This window comes from Podarcis erhardii, assembly GCF_964252035.2.
Source record: "Podarcis erhardii genome assembly, chromosome: 12".
NCBI classification, from domain to species: Eukaryota; Metazoa; Chordata; class Lepidosauria; order Squamata; family Lacertidae; genus Podarcis; species Podarcis erhardii.
The window spans coordinates 7,007,746-7,026,348 of record NC_138513.1 but is presented as its reverse complement, the minus strand read 5'-3'; the positions used below and the strand labels follow the sequence as shown (position 1 = coordinate 7,026,348).

The 18,603-nt window shown below is 46.5% G+C and overlaps 1 protein-coding gene across 1 annotated transcript in view; it reads right to left on the bottom strand.

The window, feature by feature from the left end:
* The window catches only part of DLEC1 (DLEC1 cilia and flagella associated protein), a 47,637-nt gene that overhangs the window by 9,656 nt on the left and 19,378 nt on the right, over positions 1-18,603 (bottom strand). Inside the window, exons 14-30 of the mRNA XM_081834183.1 lie at positions 17,802-17,994; positions 16,553-16,611; positions 15,107-15,278; positions 14,145-14,238; positions 13,251-13,381; positions 12,806-12,964; positions 12,529-12,668; positions 11,164-11,314; positions 10,967-11,077; positions 9,416-9,534; positions 8,966-9,157; positions 8,433-8,500; positions 8,106-8,257; positions 7,047-7,156; positions 5,938-6,008; positions 3,922-4,109; positions 299-484 (exon numbers count right to left, since the gene is read on the bottom strand). Coding sequence (XP_081690309.1) covers positions 299-484; positions 3,922-4,109; positions 5,938-6,008; positions 7,047-7,156; positions 8,106-8,257; positions 8,433-8,500; positions 8,966-9,157; positions 9,416-9,534; positions 10,967-11,077; positions 11,164-11,314; positions 12,529-12,668; positions 12,806-12,964; positions 13,251-13,381; positions 14,145-14,238; positions 15,107-15,278; positions 16,553-16,611; positions 17,802-17,994 — 2,296 coding nt within the window. The remainder of the gene's footprint in view (positions 1-298; positions 485-3,921; positions 4,110-5,937; positions 6,009-7,046; positions 7,157-8,105; positions 8,258-8,432; positions 8,501-8,965; positions 9,158-9,415; positions 9,535-10,966; positions 11,078-11,163; positions 11,315-12,528; positions 12,669-12,805; positions 12,965-13,250; positions 13,382-14,144; positions 14,239-15,106; positions 15,279-16,552; positions 16,612-17,801; positions 17,995-18,603) is intronic.

Genomic DNA, 18,603 nt, shown 5'->3' with positions numbered 1-18,603 from the left:
CAGAAGCGGTTTAGTCATGCTGGACACATGACCCGGAAGCTGTATGCCGGCTCCCTCGGCCAGTAGAGCAAGATGAGCGCTGCAACCCCAGAGTCGGCCACGACTGGACCTAATGGTCAGGGGTCCCTTTACCTTATTATTCTATTCTATTTGGAGAACACAGGGAAGGATTCATAAATACATGAACCCCCCCCCCCAGGTTTAGTCCTTTCTCGTGTTGAAAGCCTCTCTTCCCTCCCTCTCTCCCATCTTTTCACCCCTTGGCTTCCAAGGTCACAGGAGGGCAGCCAGAACACACCACTTGCTTGGGAGTGATGCAGAAAGGGTAGTCGGAGGGCACCCCCTCGTGGGGCCGGATGACCACCGAGATTATATTCTTGAGGACGGTCGGTTGCCAAGAGTCATCATCGCTGCTGCTGCTGCTGCTACTGCTGCTTCCTCCTCCTCCTCCTCCTTCGTCGTCCTCCAAAATTGCATCTAGACTCTATGGCAATGAAAAATACGGGTTGTGAATGATCAGAGAGGGAGGAAACTACAGTGGTACCTCGGGTTACATACGCTTCAGGTTACAGATGCTTCAGGTTACAGACTCCGCTAACCCAGAAATAGTACCTCAGGTTAAGAACTTTGCTTCGGGATGAGAACAGAAATCGTGCTCCGGCGGCACAGCAGCAGCAGGAGGCCCCATAGGCTAAAGTGGTGCTTCAGGTTAAGAACAGTTTCAGGTTAAGAATGGACCTTGGGAACAAATTAAGTACTTAACCCGAGGTACCACTGTACATAACAATAGCTTGCTGGAAACGGCCAGTGGCCCATGCAGCCCAGCAACCTGTTCTCATAGTGGCCAACTGGTATTCAGAACCACACCATTAAGTGTGACGATAGAAGGCCAGTAGCCGCCAGAGTGGCATGTTATTCATAATGGCAAAAGGGGCTTCTATTTTTTAAACAGAATGGAAATCTAGGAAGGAAAGAAGGCCCTAGAGCAGCGCTTCTCAACCTGTGGGACCCCGGATGATAGAATCATAGAATCATAGAATCATAGAGTTGAAAGAGACCACAAGGGCCATCGAGTCCAACCCCCTGCCAAGCAGGAAACACCATCAGAGCACTCCTGACATATGGTTGTCAAGCCTCTGCTTAAAGACCTCCAAAGAAGGAGACTCCACCACACTCCTTGGCAGCAAATTCCACTGTCGAACGGCTCTTACTGTCAGGAAGTTCTTCCTAATGTTTAGGTGGAATCTTCTTTCTTGTAGTTTGGATCCATTGCTCCGTGTTCGCTTCTCTGGAGCAGCAGAAAACAACCTTTCTCCCTCCTCTATGTGACATCCTTTTATATATTTGAACATGGCTATCATATCACCCCTTAACCTCCTCTTCTCCAGGCTAAACATGCCCAGCTCCCTTAGCCGTTCCTCATAAGGCATTGTTTCCAGGCCTTTGACCATTTTGGTTGCCCTCCTCTGGACACGTTCCAGTTTGTCCGTGTCCTTCTTGAACTGTGGTGCCCAGAACTGGACACAGTACTCCAGGTGAGGTCTGACCAGAGCAGAATACAGTGGCACTATTACTTCCCTTGATCTAGATGCTATACTCCTATTGATGCAGCCCAGAATTGCATTGGCTTTTTTAGCTGCCGTGTCACACTGTTGGCTCATGTCAAGTTTGTGGTCAACCAAGACTCCTAGATCCTTTTCACATGTACTGCTCTCAAGCCAGGTGTCACCCATCTTGTATTTGTGCCTCTCATTTTTTCCCCCCAAGTGCAATACTTTACATTTCTCCCTGTTAAAATTCATCTTGTTTGTTTTGGCCCAGTTCTCTAATCTGTCAAGGTCATTTTGAAGTGTGATCCTGTCCTCTGGGGTGTTAGCCACCCCTCCCAGTTTGGTGCCATCTGCAAATTTGATCAGGATGATGTTGGACTACAACTCCCATCATCCCTAGCTAGCAAGGCCAGAGCTCGGGGATGATGGGAGTTGTAGTCCAACAACATCTGGGGGCCCACAGGTTGAGAAAGGCTGCCCTAGAGCATGAGGACATCCAATGAAGGTTCAGGATCGATAAAGGAAAGGACTTCTTCACTAGGGCACTTGGTCCTCCAGGAGGCAGTGATGCCCATCAACTTGGATGGCTTTCAAAGAGGATTAGACAAATCCACAGAGAAGGAGAGGGCATTGATGGCTACTAGTCAGGATGGCTGTGCTCTGCCTCCATCCTGGAGGCAGCAATGCTTCTGAACACCAGTTGCTGGAAGCCACAGGAGGGGAGAGTAGCTCTTGAGCTCAGGTCCTGCTTGCTGTTTTCCCACAGGCCACTGTGAGAACAGGGTGCTGGACTAGATGGGCCACTGGCCTGATCCAGAAGGCTCTTCTTAAGTTTAGAGGGAACGCTAAACTCATGAAGAGACACAGACATCAAGACCAAGATGAACGACGGCAAGAGATGGGCCGGGGCTGAGGAGGACCAAGTCATGCCAACTGCCATCAGGTGCATTTCTGCCTCTGGATGACAGATGGAGCCATAATCCACACAATGGGCCTTCATCCCAGGAGAAGAAGTTGATTCTCTGCAATTCCACCCAGGTTGGCCTGGTCCACATGGAACATTAAACCACAGTTCAAAACAAACTATGGTGTCTTCTTTGCACGTACGTTATCTGTTGTTCTTGCTGCACCTCCAGGATGTCTGAACCTGGGCTTGTGGTTTGCTCCTCTTAAAGCAAAACTACAATTGGAAGTGCAACCCCAGCCCTATGCAAAACTCTCAAGGTCCGGCCTTTCCCAAACTGGTTTCCCTCCGGATGTTTTCAACAGCAACATTCCTCTTAGCCCTAACCAGCAAGGAGAACCCAGAGGCTGAGAGGCGGAGTGTGTGAGAAGGAAAATGAATTGATAATGATTCATACAAGGTGTGACCAGAAAGTTTGGTGGTCACAGAAATTGGACATTGAGAAATATTCGAACATACATGCCTTACAGGCTTTCAAAGTAGGCCTCCTCTGATATAATGCACCATTGACAATGTTCATAGAACTGTTGGAAACTTCTGGAGAAGTCCTCTTTTTGTACTGCGTTCAGTTCCCTTGTCACAGCAGCTTGGACGTGTGAAATGTTGAAAAATCTGTGCCCTTTCAGTGCAGATTTCCATTTTGGAAAAAGAAATAAATCCGGTGGGGCCAGATCAGGAGAATATGGAGGGTGGGACAACTCAGTAACCTCAGTAATGATTTCAAGTGGAATAAGCAATTCTTCCACCATCATTCAGATGGAAAACGCCTATCCCACATCAATAACTCACGAACTCTGTTGACATCTGAAGCAGCCGGTCTCCCAGACCGAGGGTCATCTTCAGTGGTTTGCCACCCTTCACGGAAATGCTTAAACCACTCATACACTGTCTTTCGAGTTACAGCTTAATCTCCGTACACAATTGTGAGCATTTCGTGGGTTTCTGATGCCGATTGTATATTCAAATATTTCTTGCTGTCTGATTTCTGTGACCATTCACCGAACCTTCTCGTCACACATTTTATATATTAGTAACTTTGTATTAATATAGCATTTTTATACGTAGATGTGTCTTTTTGTAATATTTTAAGTCTGCCTGTTGTTGCTTCAGTTTTTTGTCCACCACTTGGATATATATTTAATATATCAAGCAGTACAGAAATCAAATAATCTAATCGCAACAACATTTAGTGCTCACTAGGATGGAGAAGCCTGCTCTAGTTTCAAGCCTGGAAAGCAACACCACTGAAAAATAATGCGACTGGAAGGAAGGAGAGTTGTAAAGAACATTTGTGTTAAATAGCACACACTCATGCGAGCATTCTTGCTTGTTTGACATTCATATCCAAGAGCTGCATGCAAGGCGCCTTCCTGCCTTTAAGGAAAACACTGCACAATAGATCCCTACCGGGTTCTCCTTGAGAGATCCTTCAGCGTAAGGCCCTTTCTCTGGGGGCGTTTCAGTCTCCCAGAGGACTTCAATCTCATTGCCGTCAAGGTCTCTAACAGGAAAAGGAGCTCCGTAGAAGACCAAGAGGTCCACCAGCTTGTCGTCATCTTTATCCTGGTTATAACTTTCCCAGTCCATTCGAATGTCTGGATTAAGAAAGGGGTGGGGGTGGGAGATGCAGAAAGAAACTCAGAGTTGCTAAGGATTTATAACCAAGGTTGAGCTTGTATTTGCATGTTCATCCTACAGCCACGTTAGATGATGTCTTGCACGCGTGAAATAACTGTGACCAGGCAAGCGCCACAGACGAGAAACCTTGCAAACTGCTCAACAGCATGTCTCAGTCAAAGCTGTGTGCAATTCTACAGTGCACTGGGACTGGGGTAGAACACAGCGACCTAAAAACCTCAGCTTTCTTTCCTTCTCATCAGGGGGTTTGGGCTGGGTGTTCCTAAGCATGCGGATGATACCCAGCTCTACCTCTCTTTTAAATTGGAACCAGTGAAGGCAGTGAAGGTCCTGTGTGAGTGTCTGGAGGTGGTTAGAGGATGGATGGCAGCTAACAGATTGAGGTTGAATTCTGACAAAACAGAAGTACTGTTTTGGGGGACAGGAGACGGGCAGGTGTGGGGGATTCCCTGGTCCTGAATGGGGTAACTGTGCCTCTGAAGGAGCAGGTGCACAGCCTGGGAGTCATTATGGACTCACAGCTGTCCATGGAGGCACAGGTGAATTCTGTGTCCAGGGCAGCTGTCTGCCAGCTCCATCTGGTATGCAGGCTGAGACCCTATCTACCCACAGACTGTCTCGCCAGAGTGGTGCATGCTCTGGTTATCTCCTGCTTGGACTACTGCAATGTGCTCTATGTGGGGCTACCTTTGAAGGTGACCCAGAAACTACAACTAATCCAGAATGCAGCAGCTAGACTGGTGACTGGGAGCGGCCGCCGAGACCATATAACACTGGTCTTGAAAGACCTACATTGTCTCCCAGTACGTTTCTGAGCACAATTCAAAGTGTTGGTGCTGACCTTTCAAGCCCTAAACAGCCTCAGCCCAGTATCCCTGAAGGAGCGTCTCCACCCCCATTGTTCAAGCCCGGACACTGAGGTCCAGCTCTGAGGGCCTTCTGGTGGTTCCCTCCTTGCAAGAAGTGAAATTACAGTGAACCAGGCAGAGAGCCTTCTCGGTAGTGGCACCCACCCTGTGGAACGTCCTTCCACCAGATGTCAAAGAAATAAACAACTCTCTGACTTTTAGAAGACATCTGAAGGCAGCCCTGTTTAGGAAGCTTTTAATATTTGATGTTTTATTGTGTTATTAGTATTTTGCTGGAAGCTGCCCAGAGTGGCAATGTTGCAAAGATAACATTGGAAGCAGGTGAGCAGGGGAAAGTTCTCAGACCACAGAAATGCCCTTGGGACATTCACCACAAAACCTCAGCCTATGGGACCGCATGGAGCCTTGAACCGCTGTTGGTTAACATGGAAATTCCAAAACTGCCGGGATCACTTCTTGTAGCTCATTCAGTATCCCCACAAAGGCAAGGAGAGCTCAGTGAAAGATGATCAAAAGCTTCCTACTGGAACTGGTTGCTACTGGGCCTTTGCCATTGTTGCAGTAACAAAAACACTGTAATGCAGAAGTGGGGAAACTCAGGCCCATGAGACAAATAGGACCTGCTCCGGGTGTCTGCCTGGCGCCTGGAACTCCCCTCCCTCGCCCAAGTGTTTTGCTGAAAAGTGTCCTGATAATGCTCCTTGCTTGGCTGGATGAACAGAGAGGGGTGCATTAATATTTGCACAGCAGAAAGCAGCCTGCTGTGCAAAGGAACTAATGTACGTTTATTGCTCTGCCTCTGGCCCCGCTCGGTGCTGGAAACTGCCCAGAACTGAATGCAACGCTTGGGTTGGAAACAGGACCCCTGCTTTTGCCATAAGGCTTCTCACAAAGGGTAAACATCCTCTTCGCTTACCAAAGGGAGTGGGGTTGTTGAGCCGGACGTACCGCGAGACTGTATCCCCTCCGGAGATGTGGGCCCCAAACCTGGAGAAGAAAAATGGGGTCATCAGAGTATACATCACTTAAGTCTATGTTCTGGGTCTTTCTGTTGAAGGGGGCATGCCTCTGCCACAAGGCTCTGCTCTCCTCCGGGACAGCTGGGAACTGCTGCTGGGTCAGAAGGGATTGGGAATCCTGACAGAGAATCCCCTTTAAAGGTGAACCTCCTTATGTCCCACTTTTGGAAACAGAATGCAAATAGAAAATGCAGCTGTTCTTCAAAATAATCCCTGCTCCAAGTTCTGCAATATGGTTCTTCAGCCAAGTAATGTGTACAAAATTCAAATGCTAGGGCAAAGTGTGCATCAAAATGCACGTTACTGAAAATTACATACAAAAAATGCATTACATTAGGGAGAATCGATATTTAAGGCACAGAAAAATGTGCATACTAGGGGGAAATTCACAGAATGCTGGTGAATTTTCATACTTTCGACAATTTAGAAAAACCAATGTGGAGAACTACACTTAAGATCTGAAAATGAGAAACTGAACAGGGACCAAATATGGACAAGGTTTTGCCCATCCTGAGTGCAGACACAGCCTCAACTGCAGGTAGGTTTTTATGAGGCAGAGAGCCTTCTCGGTAGTGGTACCCACCCTGTGGAATCCCCTTCCACCAGATGTCAAACAGATAAACAACTGCTCGACTTTCAAACACATCTGAAGGCAGCCTGGTATTGGGTTTTTAATGTTTGATGTGCTTTTATATTATGTTGGAAGCCTTCTAGAGGGGCTGGGGCAACCCAGTTAGATGGGTGGAGTGTAAGTACAGTGGTACCTTGGGTTAAGTACTTAATTCGTTCTGGAGGTCCGTTCTTAACCTGAAACTGTTCTTAACCTGAAGCAGCACTTTAGCTAATGGGGCCTCCTGCTGCTGCTGTGCCGCTGGAACACGATTTCTGTTCTCATCCTGAAGCAAAGTTCTTAACCCGAGGTACTATTTCTGGGTTAGTGGAGTCTGTAACCTGAAGCATATGTAACCCGAGGTACCACTGTAATATATTACTATTATTATTATACCTGATTACAGGCGTTGGCATTGGATGGCTGGGTCCTGTCATCTGCAAGAAGATTGGGCAGCCTTTCACAGTCATTTGGATAGGGATCAACATCGGCTCTGATTCCCCCACCTGTACAGAGAAAGAAATATTTTGCATGTAAGCAATGGAACCCAGCTGCAAAATCCTGAAGCGTCCTGGGAGACAAATGATTCTTTCCTTTTACAAGCAAGAAAACACTTGCTGATTGCAGAAAACACTTGCTTATTGCAGATAACTGACTGCACTGAAGGGAATGTGCAACCTTCAGAAGCGGCACAGCTGGTCTGCCACTTGTCACAACCTTGTGAACAAGGCTCAATATACAGTTCCTCTTCCCATATCCAGACAAAGCCCAAGCAAACCACAAAGTGTCCGTCATTCTGAGCTCCAAACTCCTTGGGTGCGAACTATGCCACCCATCAGCGACTCATACACCCATTTTCTTGGAAGTTAAGCTCCCCTTAGTACGGTGGGGGGCTCCTCCTCTAGTAAGTGGAACACTCTGCCACAAGAGATCAGGGTCCTGCGGGATTTGACATCTTTCCGCAGGGCCTACAAGACGGAGTTGTTCCGCCAGGCCTCTGGTCAGGGCTCAGCCTGACTCCCCTTCTCTTTTTGTATAAGAACTGGTATGAAAGAGGCCTCCCAGCATTCTCACAGGCCCATATAAGAACAGCGTAAACAGTTGGGGCAGATGAGCATTTACTGTTCCCAACCCCATTCCTGCGGAAAGCCATCTAATTAGATTTTAATTTGATCCTGACTTGTTTTTAGGAGGTAATTTAATTATTGTTTGATTTTATACCAATGTTATATATTTGATGTTAGCCGCCCTGAGCCCAGTTTTGGCCAGGGAGGGCGGGATAAAAATAAAAAATTATTATTATTATTTATTATTAAGTGGGGGGCACAGACTTTCTGCGCATTCCTATGCATGCTTACTCGAAAGCAAGCCCAACTCTGCTCAATGATGCTGAACTCTCAGTTAAGCTTCGGTATTCCCAACCTCCAGGTCAGCTGCAACCCCTGGACCACGCACCTTACAGATGAGGGTGTCTTGGTATTGGCCCCACATGTTGTTATAAGCCGTTATATTGACCACAAGCTCCTCGAAGGCCTTCAGGATCCCCTCAGAGGGGTGTACGTGGAAAGTCGCTCCCTTTCCGTGAGATAGCATGGCAGCTCTGAAGGCTGTAAGACCAGAGCAGATGAACAGTTTGACAGCAAGGCAATGGGACTGGAACAGGAGAGCCTCTTGTCGGATCACATCCAGCGGCACTTTTTTCAATTTATCCCTGCATTCCGCCCCCCACCGCCACTTACCCACAATGCATCTGAAAATATAGAAATGGCAGACTCTGCCTACCTGATTGTTTCCTCTTTGCAGCCTGCCTCGTTATTCGCCTTGTGGTTTCCACTACAGCTTTGGAGGAGCTTGGAAAAAGATGTCTCAGTGAGAACTCTGAAGGGTGCAGGGATTTAAGATGTCAAGTTTTCAAGAACCCGGTGCCCTCAAGAGCTCGCCCCAAGCAGTATAGCTGTGCTAGCAACTTGCCAGAGGCCAGCCGGGTGAATCAATATTTACTACTGAAAATGATTATCATTCAGACTTAGCTAAAGGTAAAGGTAAGGGACCCCTGACCATTAGGTCCAGTCGTGACCGACTCTGGGGTTGGGGCACTCATCTCGCTTTATTGGCCGAGGGAGCCGGCGTACAGCTTCTGGGTCATGTGGCCAGCATGACTAAGCCGCTTCTGGCGAACCAGAGTATTCTTTCTACTCACCGCTAATCAGGGTGAAATGGAAGAAAAGGAGGCTTACACTTACAACAGAAAATATTTCTCCATCAAAAAACAATCCCCCGCAAACAGACTCTTGCATATAGGATCTAAGACTTACCCATCTTGTCTCTGTTCATCTGAGGGACGTGGACCTGGTTGGCTGAAATACTCAACCCCTACTGAGAACAGAGCAGCTAACTCAGAGTGATTGGTAATTATTAGCTGGTGTTTTATAACACTTTTCAATGCCACTTCCGAGCCGAAGTCTAGCATCAGATCTTGAGAAGATTCTGAATTATGCTCCTCAACACTGCAGAGAAACAGCAACAGACGCTAAATGGACTCCCTCGTTTGCCAGCGAGACGCTTTCAGAGACATAACGGTTGTCAAAAGAAAGATGAATGTGAAAATGAGTGTTTATATTGGGCTTCCATGAACAGTTTAGTGGAAATACAAGTAAAATGCTTCTTTATACCCTAGCTAATATAATCCGAAGAAAGCGTCATTTTGAGCCACTAGTAATTAATAGCTATATTTTACTAAGCTATTAACTGTAAGTTTCCTTCACCTGTCAGAAGGTATGGAGTAGGTGATTCTGAGCCCCTTAACTTCACCAGAAATTGCCAGAAATAGGGGTTCCAACATGTCTTCGATGCTACAGCACAGGGCAAGGTCACTCAGTTTCTCCTGGCAGAAAAAGAATTAGACCTTCATGTAAGAATCATCAATAGCAGGTCAGAGAGCAAATGTCATCAGGAGGACTAAATCTGGAGGGAACACTTCGAAGTCAGAAGCAAAAAGACACACCCATTTAATATGACAGACATATTGGAATGCAATGAAAGAAGAAGAAAAAGGGAGAAAGGTTTTACCAAAACCAATTTTGCCATAGAAAAGAAAACGAATCGTAGTTTATTTGGCTACTGTTATGAGTTTGGGGTGTTAACCTGTGTGCCAGGCCCTTCTAATCCATGTGTCTAGCAAGTCTTAAAATCTAACCAAGTCTCTAATTCCGGGAATAGCCAGGCTAGCCTCCTGGTGAAGTGTAAGGAGAACGAAGGAAGGGGCTCTGTGGGACGTGGGAAATGGAAGAGGACCTTCCCTCAACTCATGGATCGTTAGAAAGACAGAGCCAGAGGAAAAAGCAGCAAGGTGGGAGAAGAGAGAGAGGCAGGGCAAGGTTTGACATCTGTCTGAATCCAAGGCTACTGCTATGGAAGAAACAAGGGCCTTTGGGAGGGTTGATGCTGTGAACCCCTCTGTCGTAGGCTCAGGTTGCAGATATGTGTAAAATAAACCATATACCATAGAGACACCACTGCCTCCACTGTGCCTCATCCCCAAAATGAAAGATGGGTGAGTGCCTGGAATCCTGCACCGCTTTGAGACTGGGGTGACTATTATTCAACACACTTTTATCTGCCTCTCTCCCCCCTCCCCATGGCATCTGCAGAGCTTTTAATTGTTTAAATGCACACAGTAAAAATCCAACGAAGATTATTTGAACAATCAACAATAGCAAAAAAATTAATAGGACAGCAGTTAAAATACAGAAGCAGCAGATAAAATCAGTTGTAGGAAAGAAGGAGCTCTTATTTCTTTGACTGCATCATTGTTCCCCTGCAGGTGGTTGCGTGGAGGGGGAGGCAAAGTGGGTGTGGTGCAATTATTATTATTATTATTATTACTACTACTACTATCATTACTATCATTATTATTATTTTTAAAATACATACACCGTCCTTTATCTGAATATCTCGGGGTAAAAACATAGGATAAAAGCACAAAATAGTTAAAACAAAAACAAAACAATAACCCCCTTTCTGGCTTTCCTCCTCTCCATTTCCTCCTCACAAGAACCCTTTGAGGTAGGTTAGGCAGAGAGGCAGTGATTGGGGAGCTTTGTGGCCAAGTGAGGATTTGAACCCTGGTCTCCCAAGTCCTAGTCCAGCACTCTAACCGCTACACCACAGTGATGGTCCCAGAGGTCATCAACATCAGCATCCCACCCCATTTGGGGGGTCATAGACAAGAGGGTTGTCTACGAACAAATGAATCAGCAACCGCAATGTTATTCTGCATTTTGAAAGCCAAATACTTCTAAAACAAAGACCCTAACCTTAACATTCGTAGTTATCACCACACGCAATTCCTTCGTTTCGTTGGGACCCAAAGTGCCACTTTCCGGAGAGATGCTGAGCTCGCAGGAAGAAGCTTGGCTTCCAAGGAGCTGTCGGACAAATCAGGAAGGCTGGTCAGTTAACAGGAGGCAGCGGGACGCTCTTCTGACTAGTCAGGAGTAGGAGCACCACTGACCTCGCCCCACTGGAAGCGCGACGGGAGCAGCGTCTGGTTAAAAAGATGAACGGTTGCTTCCGCGGGGATTCCAACCGAGAGGTCAAAATGCAAATGACTCGACAGCAGGCAGACGTGGGGAGTCTGGACTTCCACAAAAACAAGGATGTGACTGGAAACAGAAAAATGTCTATGAGCTCCAGCAGCAGGTAGTGAACAAATGCCTATCTTCCATAGCAGGGCAGTTTGAATTAGCATGTGAAATTCAGTCTCCTCTCTGCTGCAAGTGTCCTTTTAAGATTGCCAAGGCTGCAATGATGGCAGCCTGGGCATCATTGTTCCAAAGGTACAGGAGCCCCTCAACAGACAACCTTTCCTGTTCCTAACTCCTTTTGATACAGGGGAGAGGGGGTGAGGTTCTCCACTACAATAAGTATTTTTCTCAACAGGTCCAACACATGTCCCAATGACCACATGTGGCCCTCAAGGTCTTTTTGGGTGGTCCATGACAACACCTGATGCCCTGCAGCCCTTGCACTGCCTTCCCAGAGCCAGGTAAGCAAGGTGCTGGGCTTTGGGAAGGAGGCATGAGGGCTCTGACGAGGTCCTAGAGCCCTCCAACATCCTTCCCAAAGCCTAGTTAGCACTTAGCAAGCTTTGGGAGGGATCTAGGACCCTGCCAGAGCCTCATGCCTCCTTCCCAAAGCCTGGTACCTTGCTTATCTGGTTTTTGGAAGGCAGCATGAGGGCTGGGTTGCCCTCCAATTTTGACCTAAATCCCCAAACCCCCAAGCAACGAAGCAATGTGCAGCCTGTGGGGTCTGTATCGAAGTACTCTTGTGGCCCACTCGGTATGAAAAGTTGGACTGCCCAGTTCTAAAAGGAGCAGCAACACTGCTGATTCTACCGCAAAACAGCAGGCACCCTGCTATGTGACAGGGCTGGTCTGGGGGAGAGGGGAGACAGGGCAGCCCCTCCCACTGGGCCACCCATACTCCCATTATTATTGTTGTTGTTGTTGTTTCAATTCATATACCTCCCTTTATCAAAAGATCCGAGGGCAATGCACAACATTAAGAACACAGTTTAAGGAGCACAATAAGAAAAACATAATAAAAGCATAACAGACAGCGTAATAATAAAATAATCATAATAACAGTCCCACCCCCACCCCAGCTTTAACAAACCATACATTATTTAATGGCCAAAGGTCTGGGTAAATAGGATGGTTTCTGCCTGGCGCCACATGACCAACTGCCACATGACCAATGCTATAGGACCCTTCCTGCAGCAGAGATGGAAATGTTCTCTTGAAATGCCCTCTGGGAGACTGAGGAGAGATCTTATCATTACCAGAATAGTCTCTAACCCATTTCATGTCCTCACCTTCCAACTCCATTTTCCACCTCCATCTCTAACACGGTCTTAAGACGTTGACACATGTATGATGTAAACAAAACAGAGACCTTGCACTTGCCGAGAGGATACAATTCTCCACTACGTGGCTGAAATTTGAATGGCGAGGTCTGCAGGGGGGAAACCCAAGAGCCAATGTAATTCCATGAACAGAGGTCTGGGCATCAAAAGTCTTCCATTCAATGCCCTGCCTTTAGACAAGGCACGGGAAGGGAACTGGCCAAATTCTGATCTCAGAGCAACACACCTCTTCATTTCTTTCTGCTAAGCAAGCAGGGCTTTCCTGAATTTTCCACTTCCCTGGCAGCTGACTTAGATTTTCTATCTGAAACATGAACCGCACTTTTTCTCCCAGTTTAAGCAGGCCCAGGTCAAAGGATGGGACGTCAATGGAAAGAACAGGTCCCTGAGAAAAGCGAACCACATAAAACAGGTCAGCTAGCATCACAAAAGTCTCTATGCAAAGCATCCAAAAGACAAGGCTTTGCATGCTCAAATTGACTAACACAACAACACTGAGTGAAACACTGGGGTGGGAACTGTGGAACTCTCTGCTGGGGGGCAGCCGAGTCCGATGGAAGGCCGCAAGCACTGTGTGGGGAGGGGGGCATCCCTCTGGCACAAAGCACATGGTTCCACTCACCCCAAGGGCCAAGACAATAAGGCAGCTTCGTAGGCTCAGATATTCCCACCTTAAAGTCGGCTTCCACGTGCAATACAACGGGCTCTTTGGAGTGAGTGATTTTGCACTGCAGATCATGGCAGGAATGCCCAGGTTTCCCTCCAGTAATGGTGAACTCAAACTCTTGGAATTCATTTACCCCTAGAGAAGACAAATCTGTTACTTCAATCTGGGGGGAAAATGAGCATAGGTGTTGTTTTTTCAAAGCCTAATGGTTTCCCAAACCCAACATCATTACCCAAAACACATATCATGGCCTTCTCATGATAGTGGCATATGCACTATCATACCTTGGGTTAAAGTCGCTTCAGGGTGAGCGTTTTCAGGTGGCATTCCGGGTTACTTCCGGGTTCCGCCGCTTGCGCATGTGCAGATGCTCAAAATGATGTCATGCGCAGAAGCAGCCAATCGTGACCCGCGCAGACGTGGGTTGCATTCTGCTCAGGATGCGAACGGGGCTCCGGAACGGATCCCGTTCGCATCCAGAGGTACCACTGTATAATCTTTCCTCCCCACCCTGTTCTCCTGTGTCTTATGATGGGCCTAGCGAGTATCAAGAACATACCCAATGATGTGTAAGAAGCCCTGGCAACAAGCCCTCTAGCCTGGTGCTCCTGCTTTTTAATGCCAGGCCAGTCCACAATTAAAGAACACTCATTCATGATTTGGTCATGGATGGGGAGATATGCCCACGTGCATACTCCTGAGACCTGGGCAGGTGAGATGGGTGGGGTTTGAGTGGCCCAGCTGTGTCTGTCTAGGTTCTCAGCACAGCACAGGGCCAGGCTGGAGGACTGGGGTGGGGTTGGGAGAGAAGTTGCTCCCCCTTTCTCGCCAGGAAGCCCCTCTGCCCAGATTAATGCAGTGTGCGCAACACAGATGCAACAGACAGAAAAAGAGTTACCTAATTTTCCGGAATAAGGTTCAACTTCAACTATGTCACAATCACTTATTTTCTCCCATGTAAACCTGACAGACGATTTGCTGTTATTGTACATCTGGAGATTCATAAATGAACAGACAATCAATGCCGTTATATGACCAAATCACCATTTTCAGACTTCTGAAGTAACCCACGGCAGGTGCGCCAGGTAGATACGAAACACAGACACGCAGATTAATACTTCATTAGTATTAATATATGAATATGAGACTATTTAGAATTGAATGGTGGTAGCGGAGATTAAAGGGGTAAGAAAAAGTAATACATTTTTCTTATATACAGGGTATAAGGGGCGGTGATCCTACCCACAATAACATAAAAGCGGGTTCTTACACCTAGAAATATAAAGCCAAAGCCTAGCTCTGCACAAGAGCAATTTAATCTGCTTGCATTGTTCCATTTGCAGAGTTTAGAATTATTTTCTGACATGTGTGAAGGTGAAGGAAGACACAGAAGACCGTGGACAAGCATCAGGCTTCCTTCCTAGGCACTGGGGGCTTCTTCCAGACTACAAAAGAAATAGATTTCACACTTGTATAGGAGGCCTCCAAGCGCACAGAACAGACACGGCCTCCAAACAGAACAACCAACCAGGAGGGCTGTTTGCTGCCTTCCAGGTTACAGAGGCCTGACTGCCTCAACTCAAAATTGGGGATTTAGTGTCACTGGTCCCCCACCTGACACGACACACTCCAAGCAGAGATTTGGCAGGTGTCTCTTGAAGACCTTATCTATGCCAACAGGACTCTGCAGCCGGTTATATATTTTTCATTAGCCTGTCATCTTAAGGATTAAATGCATTTTTATTTTGTGAGTGGTGTTCTTACACTGTACACCACACTATTGATACACAGCGATACAGAAATACTTTTGCGCAATCCACCAATGCATACATAGACTGGCTGAAGTAAAAGTAGACTTACGCTAAACGTTCTCCTAACATTTACACCAATGTAGTTTTCTCCTGGGATGATCATGGCATAGGGCTCCAAAAGGAGCTGGAAGGGTTCCGTATCGCCTTTGAGGTCTATTTCCAAAGCAATCACGTCTTCTTGACGCCTTTCTCCGCTTTCGTACTGCTCCCGTTTTTGAGGGCTGCGTGAGGGACGGCGTTAGAATTGCTGCTGTTGTGGATATTTAGAATGGCATAAAGGATGTGATTCCCATCCCAGCAGGGGGGGAAAAGACTGCTCTTCCTTCTCTTGGCACATTCTCTGTTTCTTATGCTTTGCCCCCTCGCTTGGGAGAAAACCCCTCTGAATGTGATGGGATAGAGACGGACAAAACATGCAGAGGAACGGGATTCAGGAAGCAGGGTGGATAAAAATCAATGATTTTTTTAAAAAATAAAAAATTGGATTTTAAAAATTTAAATCAGATTTTTTTATTTAATTGGATTTTTAAAATTTAAATTGGATTTTTAAAATAAAATGCTTTTGGAGGAAAAATCTTTCTAAAGATATTTTTCTATTTAAATTACATTATAGTCCAAAGGCTATTCATCTGGAAATAAGGATCTGTTTTAAGTTTTTCATGTGTGCTAAAACTCAGTCTAAGTTTTTTTTTTTTAAATTGTTTAACCACATTAGTAAACAAACATGGATACATATGCTATAATGTTATTCTTTTAGTTAAATAAATGATTAAGGAAATGTTTATTTTTCACCTTCCATTAAAGTACAGCAGAAAAGTTGTCCAAATAAATTAAACCTCACAATAATTTCATAGTTATCTGTCTGTATTTCTAGTAGTATAAACAAATCAGCAATTTTTGATATAACTGTAAAAAACTACTCTGAAAATTTATTATTCCAAAAATGAAACCTTCATCTGGTTGTAAATATTAAGATTATACAAGCACGGATGAGTCTCTCTGTAAAAACAAAAAGATTTAAATCAAGTCTTACTGACTAGTGATTTAAATCCATTTGATTTATACCAAACCCACGCTGTCAGGAAGTAAAACCTGCCTCACCCCTTTTGCCATGAATGCAAAGGACCTGTGAGGTGCCTGGCACTCCCAGCACAATCCACTGAAATTAAGCACAGCTAAAGGGCTAAAGTCGTCATGAGACCAGGGAGGTTGAGCTGCAGATGATGTGTGATCACCTTTGGTTCTGCTATTCAGCCATGGTGGGGATGGGGTGGGACCAGGGTTGAGTGGGAAACCAATGCAACACATGCGCATCCATGCTTGTGTTTGTGTGGCAGCGTGCACACAGTTCAGCAATAAGGTGCTAAATCAGACCAAGGAGGAAGGTGCCATTAGGACAATAAATTCATCTCTCAGACCAACACAGTAACAAGAATGCCAACCATCTCTGGCACAATTTAAGAACATTTTCATGTGCCCCTGACGCATCGCTTACTCAGGTAGCTCTGGGATATCTTCCAGCACAATCTGAAGCACGCTGTGATACGACTTTGGCTGCAAGGAGAACAAAAACCCAGAACGGCAATCAACTAATGTACATCAAAATAACTCCCCAAATAATCTATGGCTTACGTTAACTGCATTTGCCTCTGGGCTGCAAGAGATCAAAGCCTCTTGTAGTTTAAACAGCTGAGGCTTCAGGTAAGACTGAGAGCGATTTTGCACCAAGTCTTCTCTCGCCATAGAGCTGGAAGCAGCCACACCCACCCTGGCATGTGCCCCCCAGTCAAGGCTGAAGGTGGGCTTGGGCCCCAAACAGCCACCCCAGACCCACACAAGCCAATCTCAGCTCAGTAGCCAGGTGTGGAAGCCCAGTGGCGTAGCGTGGGTTGTCAGCACCCGGGGCAAGGCAAGTAATTTGCGCCCCCTAACCCATGGATTTGCGCCCCCTAACCCTAACCCCCAGATGTTGCGCCCGGTGCGGCCGGCCCCCCCGTGCACCCCCTACGCTACGCCACTGTGGAAGCCCACCAGGAACGCAAGGGATTTCTTGGTTTTGCTAACTGTCTCACACCAAAATCAGTGCCAAGAATATGTTTGACCACAGCAAATGGGGAGAGAGAGTTGGCAGGTAACAAGTTTGGAAGGCAAATTTTCAATGAAGTTTGGAAGAAGTAGTAGTAGTAGTGTTAGTTAGCCAGGCCTGATTTATACCAGCCTACAGAGCACGTAGGGGACACGGGTGGCATTGGGGTCTAAACCACAGAGCCTAGGGCTTGATGACTAGAAGGTCGGAGGTTCGAATCCCCACGACGGGGTGAGCTCCCGTTGCTCGGTCCCTGCTCCTGCCCACCTAGCAGTTCGAAAGCACGTCAAAGTGCAGGTAGATAAATAGGTACCGCTCTGGCGGGAAGGTAAACGGCATTTCTGTGCGCTGCTCTGGTTCGCCAGAAGCGGCTTAGTCATGCTGCGGACAAACACCGGCTCCCTCGGCCTATAGAGCGAGATGAGCGCGCAACCCCAGAGTCGTCCGCGACTGGACCTAATGGTCAAGGGTACCTTTACCTTTACCGAGCACATACATAATGTAATCTACGAATGACTTTTAGTGTGGAAAGAAATAAACTCATTTGCTTTTGAGTTTCATTCAGACCCTTTAGTAGCAGCTGGTTAAATTTTTATCCAACAAGTTGCACAGTATACATGGCAAATATTGAATCAACCAAGTACAAGCAAGGCTGTACCTCCTTTGGAAGGTAAGAGAGAGTAAACGAGTGATTGCTATGGGGGCGCAGAACCCCCATGGCAGGAGTCACAGAGAAAGCGGACTCTGTCTCCAAGTTGTACTTTATCTTTGTCAGGTCCGCTTTTCCTTCCAACATTGATGCCTGCAGATTAGGCTTCATTATCTGCCAGAAAAAAGGGAAATCCACGTGGCTGAGCAAAGAGAAGGAAAAAAGAAGGCATTCAATTCTGCAGTTTCGGGCTAAACATGTAGGAAAATTACATTTTTAGGGAACCTTTTAATTAGCCCCCCCCCCCCAATAAGGGACTTAAGTACAATGGTACCTCGGGTTAAGTACTTAATTCGTTCCGGAGGTCCGTTCTTAACCTGAAACTGTTCTTAACCTGAAGCACCACTTTAGCTAATGGGGCCTCCCACTGCCGCCGCGTCTCCAGAGCACGATTTCTGTTCTCATCCTGAGGCAAAGTTCTTAACCCGAGGTACTATTTCTGGGTTAGCGGAGTCTGTAACCTGAAGCGTCTGTAACCCAAGGTACCACTGTATTTGCCTTTGTTAGTCCCCACCCCCACATTGAGGATATAGAACCAGAGCAGCTGGTCCAAGAGAGATGGCTCACCTTCCATGTATTGTCTATTTTAACAGCAGTTTGGCATCAAAAATTGTACCTCAGTCATTCTATGCTCTCTCCCCATCCTAACTTTCCAATTTTCACAAACCATAATTTGCTTTCAAACCAGAATGAGAATACCGAATCATGTGATTTTCTTCCTCAGTGTGTAAACTATAGTTTTTCAAAACCA